This window comes from Melanostigma gelatinosum, assembly GCF_949748355.1.
Source record: "Melanostigma gelatinosum genome assembly, chromosome: 8".
In the NCBI taxonomy this organism is placed as follows: domain Eukaryota; kingdom Metazoa; phylum Chordata; class Actinopteri; order Perciformes; family Zoarcidae; genus Melanostigma; species Melanostigma gelatinosum.
This window is the reverse complement of record NC_136641.1, coordinates 25,101,438-25,118,734: the sequence shown is the minus strand read 5'-3', so window position 1 is coordinate 25,118,734 and position 17,297 is coordinate 25,101,438. Positions and strand designations below refer to the sequence as shown.

General features: G+C 42.2%; 1 protein-coding gene across 1 annotated transcript; it reads right to left on the bottom strand.

The window, feature by feature from the left end:
* Nucleotides 1–2,479: 2,479 nt before the first annotated feature.
* LOC306781334 (dystroglycan 1-like) lies at nucleotides 2,480–7,554 on the bottom strand. The gene is made up of 2 exons (XM_079274145.1): nucleotides 7,077–7,554; nucleotides 2,480–5,982 (listed from the first exon to the last, which is right to left on the bottom strand). Exons 1-2 carry the CDS (start codon nucleotides 7,497–7,499, stop codon nucleotides 3,673–3,675), a joined length of 2,733 nt encoding a protein of 910 aa, XP_079130271.1. The 5' UTR covers nucleotides 7,500–7,554; the 3' UTR covers nucleotides 2,480–3,672.
* Between the last annotated feature and the right edge of the window lie 9,743 nt (nucleotides 7,555–17,297).

Sequence of the window (17,297 nt, the reverse complement as noted above, 5' to 3'; positions counted from 1 at the left end):
CATTCTCATACAGTTATCTTAGGCGCAGGCAAGGGAGCATTCCTCTTCTGCACAACAGAGACGGTAAAGTTCAACAAAGTTCAGAGCAAAATGACTTATGCATGAATACAATATACGGAGCAGTAATATACATACTAAGTAAAAAATGCACCATTACATGCGATACTGTGACTTATGGCTCTTTTTAATACACTGACTTTTTTTACTGAACTTTGGGGCAGCAAAGCTGAACAAGACAACAATATATTGTGTGCAGTGATGTATAATTCCTGGGGGGATGGCAGGCCAGAACCACATTTTGTTCTTTGCAGTTCTGACTGTCCATAGTAGTCTCTTCCTGTCCCGTTTGGTGGCTGATCCGAGGCTGTTGGAAGCTCACTCGAGGTCCTGGGAGATGGTGGTTCTCAGAAACCTGGCGGCTGCAACCTAGTTCCTAGATATGAAGCGCAGTCATCGTGTCATCACCTTCAATGACTAAATAGAAACTTGACATTGGACAGCAATTGCAAAAACGAAATTATTAATTTCATGGAAATATTCGTTGTTGGTACAGAGGGAAAAGAGCAGTGGGGAGGGCACACGTACCTGGTGGGCTGATGTCATTTCCCCAAACTTCCCATGCTGCCTCTGTGCTGTGAGGACGCTGTGATCCACTGACAGCTGGAGGCTGGGACGGTGTGCTGAGTGAGTTCAGAGATCCTTGCACAAGTACCCGGGGAGTCGACGTGGCATGTAGTGCAGAAGGGGCGACTTACTTTGCTTTGACTCTTTTATGACTTACACGATACGTTATTGACACGCTAAACTATGACTTATGTCTTTTTTTAAGGACATACTATACTACGATTTTTTTCTTAATGTCACACTGAACTATGACATTACTATTGTATATTTCGATTTTTACTATATACTACTTTTTGACAGAACCTTTTTAAGTGATAGTACACTTTGACTTTTTACTACACAGTATATTAAGACATATTATTTTACAGACCATACTATGCCTTTTTTACTTCAACATACTATAGTTACTTTTACTAACATGATATACTATGAATTTTCTAATCTGACTTAATTACTTTTAAAATAAAGGCTATACAAAAAAAAAGATTTCCTGTAAAGTAGTGTATACAAGTATATTGTTTGTACCCCAGACCATGTCAGTACAAAAATATATATACAGCAATTAAAAAAAAAGAATGAAGCTAAGAACCAGGTGTGGACCTGAGCCTGGTTCAGGTCCATACACATGTATATATGGCTGTGTGTGCGCGTGTGTGTGTGTGTACACACACACACACACACACGCACACGCACACGCACACACGAGAGCCTTGCAGTAAGTCCTGGTCTAGGATGCGTCGAGATAATCAGTGATCCTGTATTAGCTTTAAAAAGGTAAATGATTAAATACTCATTATTGCTAAAGTTACACCTAGAAGCCTTCAGAGCAATTCAACTTGTTTTCTAGGACTTCACAAGAACAAATCAAAATGTCTTGTAACGCACGCGTCACCAGCATCCAGTGGAAGTGGGTTGGACCTCTCCACAATGAGCCATCATTACACAAGCTCTACACCAAAAAAAGATTGAGCGCAGATATTAGTCATTGATATTGATATTTCTCCAAGAGATGTAGGAGCGCAGAGCCAAAAAAAGAACTGCCCACAGAAAGGCAGCACTTCTCTTAAAATACGGGCCTGTCTCACAGGCGCTGCCTGCTGTTAGTACAACAAAGAGTCCATCGCTCACGCTGTAGCCCAGCAGAGCACTGGACCCGCTGTAGCTCGATCTAGAAACACTGTAAAGCACGGCCACTCGAAGGCCACACGTCTGCACAAACATGTGTTATGCCAAAATTACTTTGGAAAGCAAAGTAGAGTGACACATTTCAAACTTAAAATACTAAGCTTAAGATATCTCTCAGTTTGCATTTAGTTCAAACACCATCACTTTGTATGGTTTTGACTTTATAAATACATGTATTGTATTGCATCAGCACATATTGAAGTTACTGGATATTGCATTCTAATTAATCTGTTAAATTGTGCTCAGCCAATTTAATACACATGAATATTGAAAAAGGTTTAATCAAGTTGCATTTTCTCAAATAAAGAGACTATACACGATCTTTGAGGCTTTACAAATAGTATTACATTTTATTAATATATTTTCATAAAACAAGTTTAAGACTGTATCAAAAACTCAGTAAAAACATTAGAATTTTAACCATTTTTTCTTATGGTGATATCAGATATGAAATGTACATAATTCACATGTTTCTTTGTTCCCAACCGTATTGAGATGCATTATTTTTTTCGTGATGGGTAGGTAAATGTTATTTTGCACCGTCAAACTATAAAGTCATCCCCCCCCCCCTCCCATGATTGTGATCATAAATCTAGACATACAATTAAAAAATAAAATGATTTCCCACTCTGGCCCTCCCTTCCCCCCGACGAGGTTTACTTATGACACTAACGTAATGGAGTTGATTCATTTTACAGGCACACAATTATGTACATCCCCCTCGTCCCCATGCCTCATGTGACCCGACAACAGCGCACCACACATAACAGCGCACCACCGAGAGGCAGGGCAGCCATAATAAAGTAGTGTAGGCCCCCCGCCCCTCATACCTACTGAACATAAGACAGTGGGCTACGTCACCCTGCTGTGAACCACAGCATCCCATTGGCCCCTTCATTACTGTTGTAGCAACCCCACATGGTTTGCCAACAGCAAAGCCAGTCGTTCGTCTCACAGGCAGGTTTAGTGGCACACACATTTAACAAAAAAGAAAGGAAATACGTCAGTATTTGTTTTGTAACTTCATTAGGCTACATCTACAACAGGCGTGGTCAGTGGGATGTCCTTTGTGATCAGGAACCAGAGGAACCTCAGTCATGTGGCGAGCTCAAGGATACAAAAAAGAAACCCTCACCTCCTTATTGGACTGGACTACTACCACTCACTGTGTGCAGTTCTGCGCAAAGACACATAGTGCAAGGTTTAACAAGAAATTGCATAAGTGCAACAAGGTTTGCATGTTATTGTCGAGAGGGCGCGAAGCAAGAGGAGCGAAACGGGAGAGATCAGAGTCCAAGAAAGAAACTAAAGAAAGTGTTTCATGCTTTCAGTATTTCATTCCCCTCTAGAAATAACAGGTGCAAAATCTTAGTAAACCTAGCCGAAGGACAGATGAGAGTGATATAGAACTCATGAAGATTAACACTGTGAGGGGGAGCCTCAAGTCTGTTGTCATGGGGACATCTGCTCAAAAGGACCCTGCAGGCTTCAGTCTTTCCTGCATCTTTATTATTTTCTATACAATAGAAATAGTACATCATTGAAGATAAAAATGGACTCTTCTTGGCAAAAAAAAAAAAGGAATATGCAAGAAGTCAAAAGCAGATCTGAAGGACAACAAAAACAAATATAAAGTGTTCCCCATCCATTCGCCCTGTGCCAGCAGTAGTACTTCTAGTAGTAGTAGTTGCAGTAGTTCTACGATAGTGTCTTATCCATGATGGTCAAATATGTGGGTATGGTTGCCTGCTCCTCTACAAAGTCAAAGGCTTTTAATTGAACACAAAATTACTCCTGCTGTAGTTTTTCAACAAGCATCCCTACATTGCACCTGCTTTCCAAAGTGAAAAGCTCCAGTGTGCGTTAGGGAGGCACATAGGGAGGGGGTGACCGGTACGAGGTCATGTTCTTGGGGCGAGAGCCCTTTCCCTCTATGGGGACAGTAAATGGTGGTGGGGGCTGGTAAGGTGGTGCGTTAGGATCGTCATCTTGATAAATAGAGTACTCCTCCAGCAGATCCTGGTCCAGCAGGTTACTGTGCGGACCGGCCATGTTGGGGTACTCCGGAGGGGGAAGTGGGGGCTTCTCCTCCTGAAGGATGAGAGGGATGCTGGAGGACGGGGGTGACTTGGAATCATCCAACTCATCTGCAAATATTATGGGGACTCCTTTCTTGATGAACGTGGCCTGCTCCTCTATGGTCATCTTCCCTTTGCGCTTCTTGCGGTAGCAGACCATGGCAATGATCCCGGCGATGAGCAGCAGGGCGGCTACCACGACGGCGGGGATGACGGTGTGCAGGTAGACGTCGTCGCTGCTCCTACGACCTGTCCCGGGTAAAGGCGTGGCCGTGGGAAGAGCGGGCATGGGCACCTCTCCTGGTGGGATGAATGTGTAGCTCTGACATTTATTGGTGCCACGGATGGAGATGTTGATGGGTATGAAATCAGGCTCCATGGCTTTGGTGAAGGCCAGTTTGGGAGTCCCTTGAGGATCAGAGATCCTGTTGCTGAGAACTGTGATTTGGTCCTTCGGACAAGAACTTTGCTGGAGACTGTTGTTGGTCCATTCCACCACAATAGAACCTCTCGTGATGCTTCTGATGGTCACCGTGCTGCTGTTGCGATCACCGAGGGCATACGCTAACTTTTTGATCAAAAGAATCTTCTTGTGGACGTCGTTGCTTAACGTTTTGGGGTCACCGTGGAAGCGAGCAGCAAACACAACTGACGGTTTGTCGTTAGTAGACCAACGGTTGACTTGAACCTCAAATGCGTCAATGATGCTCTTCCCACCTTTGTCAGTGGCCAACATGAAGTATTCATGTTTCCCCTCATGCTGCTCCTCTGGGAGGCCGTACAGAAGCTGGATAGTGCTGTTGAACTGGATCCAGGAGGTTTCATTCACTGCTTCTTTGGGAGTCTTTTTCAAAGTCAAACGCAGCTTATCGGTGGTACCATCCTCCTGGTCATAGAAGGTATCTGGAGGAATCTTAATCTCGAAGTATGTTCCGACCCATGCAGTCACCTGATCAACGGCGTTTTGGATTTCTGGGGTTTCATTTTGGTCAGGAGTCAAAGCGAGAGGAGTGGTGCGTTTGGGCGGTTTAGGTGTGGTGGACTTGGGCTCCCGGGGAGCTGGTGTGGAGGTTTTGGGTTTCTTGGGTTTCCTCGTGGCAGAGGTTTTGGGTCTTTTGGTGGTGCTTGGTGGCGTCGGCAGAGCAGTGGCCTCCACAATTGTAGGCCGAGTCATAGTGGGCTGAATAGGAATGGTGCTTGTGGTTCCTAGCACCCTCGTGGGTTGGGGCAGTCCAAATACAGGTGTGTGGGCTATCTGATCTCTGACCCTTATAGTGGGCTTCATCGGAAGAGGCAAAGGACCCCGGACGGGGGGAGCAGAGCTCTCTGTTGCTAGGGCAATAGAGGGCGAAGTCGGCATGGGAACAATGCGTACAGGGGGCTCCGGGTGAGAAGTCGGAGGAAGCAAGGAGGGGACTGGGGTAGGAGTGTTGTACAACTGCCGTCTGACCCGTTTCACTCCATGGGGCTTCTTGTTCACGATGTGCCAGCCAACCACTGGGTATCCCAGCCTGGCCGACATGGTCCCATCCTTTGCAAAGGATTGGACACTGTCAATGTCGGGGATACTGCCCTGGTCAAGGGCGCATCCCAGTTTCCATGACAGAAGCGCTCCATTTTCCACCACCTTCTTGGCGTTCCCTGGTCCGGCCATGAAAGCAGACATGTCAAACAAACGGTTGTTCACAACAGGGACCACCCTCATGTGCTCCAGGGGCACGTGGGAGAATTTTCTCATGATGCCCAGTAAGTTGACCCTCTGTTCAGCTCCCATCTTTGTCAAGTCAGCATCCAGGATGACGGTGAGGACGGTGACGAGCTCCTCGGAGCCGCAGGTGAAGGGCTGGACGCCATTGCTGTCCGACTGTAGAGTGAGCAGGGTCGACTCGGTGTCGGCTCGTTCTTCTGGGTACACTTCAATAGAGAAGACCGTACTCGGGTACACTTGGCTGCCAGTCTTCTCAGTTATCTCGTCTCCAGACACCAAGATATGATACACACCTTTATCCTGCTCCAGGGCCAAGCCTCTCAGAACGCAGCTCTCTTTGTCCCAGTACAGCCAATCGGGTAAAGTCTCCTTCCCCATTTCAGCAAGCTGCAGGAGGGAAAAAAGAGACACAATCACTGTTTTGTACTTCAGGTAAACGTCTGAGATGTAAGTTGAGTCAGAAAAGGAAAACGTCATTAAGTGATAATTCACAGCAGAATGAATTATGACCGGCCATCAACAGTTACCAGGACCCGAGTGACATCTTAAAATTACTTAGTTTGACTATGAACTTTAAAATAATATGAAACAGAAAAAAGAAAGTAAGTACATATTGGCAATTGTGAAGTTGTATCTCAGAAATGTTTGATATTAAAATGGTGAATATATGAGCATACATAACACCCTGTTTTTAATGGTTTAATTGACCAAGTCTCCAGTAAAACAGGAGCTAGAGAAACCAAACAGAACAGATGAATGCAAATCTTTCAACCATCTAGAGTAAAAACGGAAACGCTTCTACTCTCTCCCCGACCCCCTCCACATTCCATTCACGTTATCAAATCTTGCCAAATAGGAACAGGAAGCAGAGAGAGCTTCCATTGATAATAGCTATGCAAGTCATCACTCTTCATTTTGAGTTATTACAATATGACAGGATATCATTCTGCATCACCACTTGGGCCAATAATAATCTCATCTCATTCATAAGTCAGACTGGAACAAATTGCACGAACGTCGGCTTCAATCAGCAGCGATACGGTGATTAAAAACTGAAGGGATGAATACTATATATTTCTGCGGACAAAGAAATGCTGTTGTCACCATAAGGGACAGAAAAGAACAATAAAATGTAGTTAATGTTTACACAGCCCTCTGTTAAACTCATTTTTCATTCTATTGTTATAAGTTCACAAATGATACTCGTGCTAGGTCCATTTCAACTTATAAGAAGGCCCCTCGCACATAAAAAAGGAGGGGGAAATTGTTTGTCTGAGTCTCTTTATATCAACGCAAATTGACTCAATAATCTCATTAAATGAATGCTTAATCATTTATATGAAATTATTTGTAAACACCAACACATTTACATCATGTAATGAAGGATTCAATATTAAATGCCAAACATTTCCCACATGAAATCAATAGATGTATCTCAACATTCAATTTTTCTTATTGTATCTGATCTTCAGGTTACTTACATGGACACTGCAGGTTGCATTGGCTGGTCCCGGTGGAACCTTCAACTGAAACACCTGGCCTACGATAGCAGAGGAGTCCGGGATGCCGGTGTGTACTCCCCCGTTCTTTGCAGAGGAATCTGGGATAGCTGGAGGCGTTCCCTCACCAACCGAAGATGCTGCAGCCTGGAGCTCAGCGAGCACGGAGGACTGCATAGAAGCCTCTAGTTCCACAGATATCATCTCCGCCGGTGTATCGTGCTGTTCTGGCACAGCGCCCTGGGCCATGGTCACCAGAAGGCCTATTAGGAGAAGGATAGTCCTACACGAAAGAAGCTCTCGCCTCCCAGCATCCCCACAGCTCATGTCTCTCCGTTTATAGTGCATAGCAATCGGCCTTTGGTCTGCCCAACAGATGTCTATGAACCACTTAAGAGGCCACATGCACCGCCGTCAGTCCGATGATATGCTTGTGGGTCAGATTCCCTAGTTATTGGCTGTGCTCACAGATGCAGTGGTTTCTCTTTGCCGTCCTCTGTGATCCATGAAGAGCTCTTTGGCAGCCTGTTAGAGATCCATGTCAGCCAGCTACACGAGGAAGAAACAAACACGAGTGACAAAATAAAACCAGCAGTGCAAACATTCAAAACACTTACACAAGAACATTCCTGGTGATGCTGTTTCATAGTCGGTGATCTCAACACATCTGCACAAGGTTCATTTGTTGAACATATAAGAAATACACCAAAAAACAACTATATTATATGGTGGCGGATGAATTTACGAGTCTCTTATCCTGAGGAAAGAAGCTGCTCTAAAGTCTGGTGGTACGGCAGCTGATGCTTTTTTTTGTGTGTGTGTGTGTGTGTGTGTGTGTATGTATATATATATATATATATAGAGAAAATCAAATAGTTTTTACAAAATACCTCGATATGAGAATTGTGACGATATTGTAGGATTGGCCATTGGTGCTTTTACAAAAATATTTACAGAATGAGATTTGTGATAAATCAGTAACGTGGATATAATGACTACCTGGGTAAAGGCAGAGAAAAAGAAGTGCTACGTTTAGAAAATTACTTCACTGTAATGCAGCCTTTAAAATTATTATTACAATATTACGATTTCCAAAATGTAAGAAGAAACCTAGTCTCATATCATGATATCGATATATCGCCCAGCCTTACTGTAAACCCCAACACTACCAACAGTTTTTGTATATCCCATGCAAACACTGCATATACATGGTGCTACAGTAGTAGGATGGTACAGCGGCATTGTTCTAGTACTTTAACAGACCTGATACAAGTGTTCACTTTGTTATCAAAAGCTACAACTAAATATGTTCGTCAATTACCTTTGTTTACCATGACAAAGAGGAGATGACGACAAGACAGCACAGACATCATTAACGCTAACTGTGACACTTAACAATATGCAATATTGTTGACTAAAAAACAAGACGAAATGTAGTTAAATGAAATATAAAGTTGACCAAAATCCCTTATATCCCAATATATTCTGATGGCTGCAAAAAAGAGAGTAAAATGTCAAGTTTTCATTGACTAAAACTTTACAAAAATAGTTAAGTTTTCTTTGACCAAGATGAAACTAAAAAGCCCAGACTTTTAGTCAACTAAAACAGGATATGGTTGACTACATATGAGAAAAACTAACAACAGAACAGACTAAAGGCCTTACAGACCGGGGCGTGACGAATAAGACATGAAAATGTGAAATACTCTCCTGTGAATATCATGTCTAGAGCTCTTATTGTGAAAGGAAAAGAGAGGAGTGGATCTGGTATGCGCTGCCTTTGTTGCGGTTAAAAGAAGTGACAAAATGAGCCGTCTCGGTTCCGACTACGGCGCCTCCGAGTTGTTGTTTTATTGTCCTCATTACTCAACCTGTTCTGCACAACATGACCGGTTGATGCCTTTATTCGGTGTAAAAGACCACATTTGTCTTCCTGATATACTTTATAAGCTGTTATAAAGTTATAAACTGAGGTTAAATAAATAAATAAGCCACCACACACAGACTGTCTGAAAACTCTGATCTCAAAATGCATTCATTTAGTGATTTGTGCCAAAAGCATAAATGATATTTCCATTTAGATCGTGTAGTTTCAACGTAATAAAGATCATTAGAAAAGCGACACATCGATCTACTGATCTTCACTTCTCTGTCACGGCATTTTTAGCCATAGCGATTCTCACGAGATGCACGAGTGTCAAAAGGTTGTTTGTCTTGGTTGTAAGTTTTAATTAGGTGCACTGGGGGTTGGAATTAGAGTCTCCATTGTGCTGACCCAGCCAACCTCAATCCTGTAGCACTCAGAAACGGGCAGAGGAGGGTCATCCAATTGCCTGGAATCCTAATGCCCGACTGGCACAAAGCTGTGACGTCAACTTGTACAAAATGTGCCTCCTCCAAACTGCTCCAGACCTACAAGTCTTATTACGGAGGGTCTGAGTGAAAAGCATGTGATTCACTGGTCAACATCTCGATCAACAACCTGCGTCATGAAATCTGACAATAAGTCCAAGGATGTTTCATACTGCTTGAACTTGTTTTATTAGAACTTGTTTTATTAGAATAAACCATGCACGTTAATGTATGGCCTTCCAGTAAACTAGCTCCTCCTGTAGCAAACAAAGCTGAGCTTCCACAAGATTAGTTTGTTTCTTTCATTCATCCTCTCCCCCTAATCGACGATCATACACATTTCTTTTTAACTTGTCTGACATTCTAACATCTAGTTTGTATCTGTTCAAAATACACATTTTCTTTCAGTTTTTAGTTCCCAGTGTCTGGAGCTGTTGTTTTTTTTAACCTTTAAAACCTATTTAATATGGCTCGTTTGCAATTCATGTATCTAAAAAGGCGGCTTATTAAACAGTTGAGCGACTGTATTTCCCTGCTGAACGGGGCAGAAGGATGTTCAATAGAAAACATTGCTGCAGGTGGGGGGGGGGGGGGGGGGGTCAGACTCTTCGTGGAAATTGGCAGTAATGTTCGGAAAAGTCTGCACACACACACCTCTAATTTTATATCACACGTTGCAAAGGACAAGAATGAAGGAATAAGTATTATTGTCTTCTTCTAAAGACATTAGCCTCAGACCACTTACACATTCAATGTTGGGTCCTTTGAATCTTGAGAAATCAGCTTTTGGAGAAGCCAATAAGGAAATAATCGTAGTTCAAATCCTCTCTGCCAAATCAATATCCAGCCTCTGTTAACCTGCCACAGTCTCACCACTAAGTTTGCAACTTCTGTGGACTCGAGTCAATCTCTCTCCTTCCACAATAACTGCCCACCTCATTCTGATCTGATCGTAGTTTTCAGAAAACGGTATCTCGATAGCGGCTGAGCTGCACACCACTGCTTGTGCATTGGAAAATGTATGATTCATACTAAAAAGGCAGCTACAGTAAGTCTCATGTTTGCTGGAAAAACCGGTCGTGTCAGAAGATTCTCTACTGCCAGTGACTAATAACAACACAGGCTAACCTATGCAACAACTCGTATGCGCTTTTCAGTGTAAATGACAATGATTCATATCTACTGCAGGTATATATTTATATAAATGGTGTGGTATTTCTGGCACGAAAGTGAAACTGCTATGACGAGACAGCCAGCTGAGAAAACTAGAACATATAATCACATCCACAGGGTCCTCCCGTACCATCCACCTGGCTGCATGCAGTCTGAGATGCTGCGTGGACAAAGAATTAACATACAAATAGACAACGTAAAAGACATAACGCTCGGAAACATGAAAAACTACTTTTGGCTAACGTGACATTTTACCGCCTACTTGTACCGAGTCATGTCTCACCTAACCCTGAACCAGGTTGAGACACGCACCTTTATCTGGAAATCTGTATTCCTTAGGAAGCAAACAGCAAGGGGTCTCTCCTCTACTCACAGGCTCAAGCTTCAGCAGCAGCTGAGTTTAAAGACAACGCGTAATTCATCCATCAAGTTGTGTTTACATGCAAAACACAAACATTAACATGAAAATAGGTTTTACCCATAAGCTTGAAGTAATTCAGAATGAGCACACCTCACCTCAGGCTGTACACACACAGGAAAACAACAACATGTGAGCATCAAAGTAAGCTTTCCATAATGTGGCCTAGATTCTATCACGTTCTCATTTCAGTGTGCGAGTAATTAAGAATACAATTCAAACATCCCATTAAGAAATATGAAACATTTTAATTCGTTCAAATTAACAAAACAATATTAAAATGAATGTGCATAGTAAAACGTGTAACGAGGACGTGTCATTTGAGGAAAAGACAACAATCAAAAGAAGGCTTAACAACATGAAGCCATGTTGCCGTTGTTCATAGGGTTGAATGTAAAAATAGAGATCAAATATCGGTATCAAGTTCCGAGATGATGCAATTCACTTATCCAATATTAAAGTGAGGTCATCGATCCACGTATCGATCCATATAAATATGTAATAATGTTGGAGAATTGGCCTTCCAGCCGTGTTACGGTTACAAAGAGGATAGTCAGCCACACTAGCGTCTTTAGCACGGACGTCGATGGAGATGAACCACATAAACACATTACTGCCGTTTGTATTTTCACATTCACGGTTTTAACGGGCCTGCAGTCTGTTTTATCACAGTGACTTCGTCTTTCAGCTCGTTAAACAGGTCGGTGAGTGTCAAGTTGCGGTTTCTCAATAAAGATTCATTCAAACGCTCACTAATGTGTCTATAAACTGACTGATTGGTTCTGTCCATTAATGGCTCTCTTTAGGCTTTTTAAGCAGACGGTAGATTCAATAAACCACTCGACATTAAGGCTACTTCTAGCAGGTATTAATAATCTAGTTTGCCACATATGAACCTCCATTCCTTCCGATTTTGACACAAACAAACCTCCTGGCCTCGACTTGTATCACTTGATGGAAATGGAATGTGTGCATGAAGACATCTGGTCACACCACACACTATTTTGTAACAAAGCAGATTTAAGAAGCAGACATTGTTTATAACTTATTTGATAGTGTAAATATATTCTTGAAGGAGTTGTCGATTAAGCAATGCACTCCTCTTTGAAAATCCTCTCATGACTTTTGAACTACTGTCTAGAAATCTTCTAGTATGTGATAATTGCTGTGCACTTGATTTGTTCACATTTTAAATGAACACATTAAAAAGGAGGAATTTGCACTCCTGCAGCTGTTAGGTTTAAGTTTGTATGTAAAGCCTACAGTTCAGATAAATTGCCTTTGAAGACATTTAGATTTGAATGCAAATGTAAAGCTAAACGTGCTCCGACATTAGAATTATATCTGCAGATATCAGGAAGGTGTTTTTTTTACAATATTCAGACTTCATTTTCCACTAAATACCTCATTGTTTCTATGAGGAGCACTTTTTAATGTATGGTAAACAGCACAATGACAAGCTTGAGTGTAGTTTCTACCCATTTCAAATTGACACCTGAACTACTGGGGGGGGGGGGGACCGTTTACAACAACGGTATCCATGCTTTCTGCAGTTCAACAGTAGTTAAAACCTTTGAAAACCATCAAAAATAATTAGGACTCAGTGGCACTCAGGGCCAATTGAATTGACGTACCACATCCAGCAGCCTCTGATAGTGCATGAGCTGAATAACAAACATATCCACAAGACAAGCTTGCTTTGCCATTGGATGTTTCCCTTGTGTTGCGCTCGCGCTCGCTCTCACACACAAGTAATGAAATATGTGGAGAGGAAACACAAACTCGGCCGAGTGAAAGTCTAACCTGGCATGATGACCTGAGAGCAACTCGTTTTGGAAATTACTATGCTGTCAAAATCCAGTGTTAGAAGTCAACAAATGTTTTTTTTTGTGTATTTCTATGAATTCATTCGGAGTCTAAAGCATGAAGCAAGAGTAAAGTTACAAGTGTATAACAATGTTAACGATAAAGCCTCCCACTTGGCACTTGTATCTGAAAACTGTTATCGGTTGATCTTCTTAAAATACGCGTAAAACACTGATTTCCAATTGCTGTTCATTGTGATATTTCTACCCACACATGTTCAGACTTGTTATACTATATTATAAAAATAATATAAAAGCAAAGTAGCTGGAACTAACTTTAAAACACGTTGGGGAAATTCACGCTAACGTCAACTTAACGTAATAGGCAAAAACCAGCCCCGTCCCAAATTAACATCGGTAAAAGATAAAGAGACCCTGTGGTCGATGATAACAAATCAGGTTTTTTTATTTTGTCGTATGATTAAACAACAACATCGCTATCACAATGAAGTGTTCCGGGATCGACATTTGTGTCCCAGTAGCCGGTTACCGTCTTACAGCTAACGTTAGTTAACCAACTGAAACGTTAGGTAGCTACCGGGCCCGTTTCAGTTTGGAGTATGTAGACGAGGGCCCTTTTGTTAAACGATATCGCCTCCTACTCCGTTCAACCTTGATAAATAACTTCACAGCCCCACACTTAAGTAGACACCGTGTTCATGGGAACATGAATCCCTAAAAACGAGCCGACAGATGAGGAAGCTAAGAATCCAGTAAACTAGCCGCGTGCATCTGTTCATAGCTAGCGCGAGAGAGATGCACCTGTTTTTATTCTAGGCGGAAACAAGCACCGAGCTGCTGCTGGGGCTGCTGGGACATCCACCCAAATACCTAACTTCCTCAAAATAAATATATTGCAGCTAACGTTGGCTCAGCTGGGAAGCACTGTTGATGCCGCTACAAACAAACAACCTCTACAGGGCAATGCTAACGTGAAGCAGCTCCATCAGTTTTTTCCAAACACCTATAAGTCGAATAAGCGAAAAACGCCATAGCCACCGGGTGGGTGCTAACTTAACAAGCTAACGTCGAGAGTGTGGAAATAAATATCATGTTACCTTGTCCTGTATCAGCGGACCGGGCGTCGGTGCTAATTCTGTTAAACGAGCAGACTTGGCAAAGACGACGAGGGTGGCATTTTTTTTAACGATGCAACCGCTAAAATAGCGACATAACCCAACCAAAAATGCAAACTGACCTTGTTAGCGAGCTAACGTTAGCTAACTCGCGCTGTGATGTCTCCTCTTCTACCCGGAGAGCGCCGTGGAGACTTCCAAAATGCCATTAAACATGCACTTTCTCCTCCACCACCACCACCCCCCCCCCTCAGCGCCACAGACGCATATCTTGCTTTTTGTAGAAAGTAGAGTATCTGGGGCACAGTGAACAGGGGGAACAGATACCTCTCTCTCTCTCTCTCTCTCTCTCTCCCCCCCGTGATTTAGTTTATTCTACAGATAGTTATCCGCTCTGTGTTGTGGTTATGTCGGTAGAAACCCCTCCCCGGCTGCCTCTGTCCTCATCGCAGACAGGTCTACAGGTTGTGTGTGTGTGTGTACCAGCATGACTCCGCCTCCACTTTTTTATATTTGGAGACATGCAGGTGAAAAGAGAAACTGTTTGGAGGACACTTAGGTTGAGTGTTTAGCTGCACTTTGCCGGTAGTTGCGCTGAATCACCTCATAATTAAGAACACGCTTTAATATTCCAACCTTACTGTTGAACTGTGAGGACGTAAAGGCGAGTAGACTACAGCGTCCTGACAACATTCAACAAAACTAAATGTAAAACAGTTCATACTAAGACAAACAGTTGGACAGTGGAATAGTTTAATATCCTCGCTTCCATCTCCTGAGACTTTGCATAACAACTATCTTCCAACAGACATGGCTTCATTTCCTGCCATGCACATAGATTACTTATGTTTTTACAATACAGTAAGTGTTACATGAAATCTAAATTAATCCATCCATTAGTTATTTGTAGCATATCACCTTGTACAAAAGTTTTCCTCACTCAGATATAATCATGGCTGATCGTTTGATAATATTAAAACTGCCGGATGTAAAGCGCCGGCATCAAAGGACATTTTAATAAGATCAATTGGACCTGATTTAAAAGTCAGTTTTTATTGAGCCCTTCATCACAAGTATATCTGAAAGGACTTTTCAGAGGAGCGTACTTTGATCCACCAAAAACTCAGCACACACAAAGGGAATTAACCAAAGCGCTATATCCACAGTAGTAAGTTTGAAAGACATAAATGGCCTAACGTTATCGTAAAATCCAACCTCATAGCCTTCCTTGCAATAAAAAATGTAGACATTGAAGATAAGTATCTATCTGCAGAGCAGGTTCTGTTGTTATGAAATATGTCTCTGTGATGATGAACGAAAACAACAAACGCATACTTCCACCTACAATAATGTCCTGTAGTAACAAAAGTGAAATACACCCTGAAGAGATCTCCTGATACTGTATCTGTGCTTCATGGTGTCTCACAAGGGTCTTCGTTAGTAGTATTATTACCTCCACCAGGAGATAATGGGAATGGTCGTTGGTGCGCGAGTGTGTGCGTGCATCTCTGTGTCTGTCCACAGTTACAGTCTTCTGCGGCTCCAAACTGCACAACATGTTGGGTGGCGAGTTGTGGCTCCATGCTCAAGGGCCTCTCGTGGTTGCAGTGACTCACACTGTCTCAAAACACCCTTTATTGCCTGTTTGATGCTGCCATGATTGACTGCTGTCTACAGACACACAGCCCAGACACAGTGGGGGGTAAAACAGTGTGTTTTGTACAGTGTGTGTGTGTTAGGCTATCTGCTAATAGCTAACGGAGCTAACAGCACACACACACATACACACAGCTGGATTTTTTTCACCACTGCTAACAGAACCACACACACTGGATTGTGTGCGTGGCCATTGGCCGTGCTCAGTCGCTGCTGATAAGAGTGTATCCGTTGTGTGAGATGTGCGACTGAAACAAAATGTCTGATACACATGCATGCAGTTTGTGATTGAAAAGGGTAACTGCTGCTCATGTTTTCTGAAGCCAAAGCCACACAGTTGAGACGAGGCCCATTCACGGTCTAAAGGTTATATTTGCTCAAAGAACTGTGCTGAAATAATTAACAGCAGTCTGACTTATTTTGTTTGTGCAGGCTGAAAATGATGTCAAGATCTTATCCTCAGAACATTTCTACATAGATTCTAGTTTCTTTGTCAATACAAAGATTCTATATTGACTTTGGTATCAATACTCATAATGTTGTGGCTGGAAATCAATCTCCAGAGGAAACAAACATCAGCTGGATCAGGAATATTGGGTGACTTCATTGGCGAGTTGTGTCGGGTATCTTAGCACAGAGTGCTTATCTTAACCATGTTGCACACAGTTTGCAATAATGTGCATTTGCATCAGTGCATTCAGACTGCTGAGTGCAGACAACTGTGATATTAGTCACAAGATTCAAGCATGTGGTTGTTCAACGGTTCAAGGGTTCAAACGTTCAAGGATGAAGGGTTGTCAGGTGAAAGGATTGAAGTTGGTATGGGTAGAAGTAGTTATATTTAGTCTGTGTTTTAATATATATGGATATATATATATATAAACTCATCTGCAAAAGTGAAATAAAAACTGTTCCTCATTGTTGGAGGAAGTACTCTACTTAAAGTTACTGTGAGGAACTTTTAACTGGTTATGAAGCTGTTTCTATTTCATACTGATGCCTCTATTCAAACTTCATGAGTGAACGAGAACATCGGCGATAAGATTGTCTATTTCTAGTTAGTTATTCTTAATATTATTGGTAATCATGACATCATGCAGGTTCACCCTGAAACTCCTCCAGCTCAGACTCCACCGCAGACAGACACAGATCCGGCTTTGCTGCGGCCTTTGACCTGCAGTGGGAGTCTGTAAACAGAAAAGTAGCAATGCAATGCAAATATACTCTGAGTACTGTATGCAGCTGTTAAACCTACCAACCTGCAGTCAACATTCAGGTCAAAGTAACCAGTGAACTGTACTTACAGTATTAAAGTAAACTTATTGCATAATAGTCCCTTTCAGAGAGCTATATTTAAATATCATATTATTTGAATATTATTATGGATGTTTTAACATGTATTAAAGATAATGAATTTATATTGTATGAATCTTGTACTTTTTTTGTCACATTTGAAACTCCAGCTGTCAATTAAGTGGAGTAAAAAGTACAATAGTGGAGATAATATGACATCTATAATGAAGCTTTGAATATATTATAGAAGCGGTTCACACATAATGTTCATGCTCATGTTCCTGTTGGTTTGTGAATCTGTGGAGCAGCCATTCAGTCCACGTCCTGCTCTTGATGCCTTGAGATTACTTTTCCTCACCTTGAAGACTTT

Bases quoted from the DNA above. Each gene is read 5' to 3' on its own strand.
- LOC306781334 (XM_079274145.1), bottom strand. From the start codon at position 7,499: ATGTGGCCTCTTAAGTGGTTCATAGACATCTGTTGGGCAGACCAAAGG. The intron at 5,983-7,076 runs GTAAGTAACCTG...TCCCTCCTGCAG, and splicing joins ATGCAACCTGCAGTGTCCAT to CTTGCTGAAATGGGGAAGGA.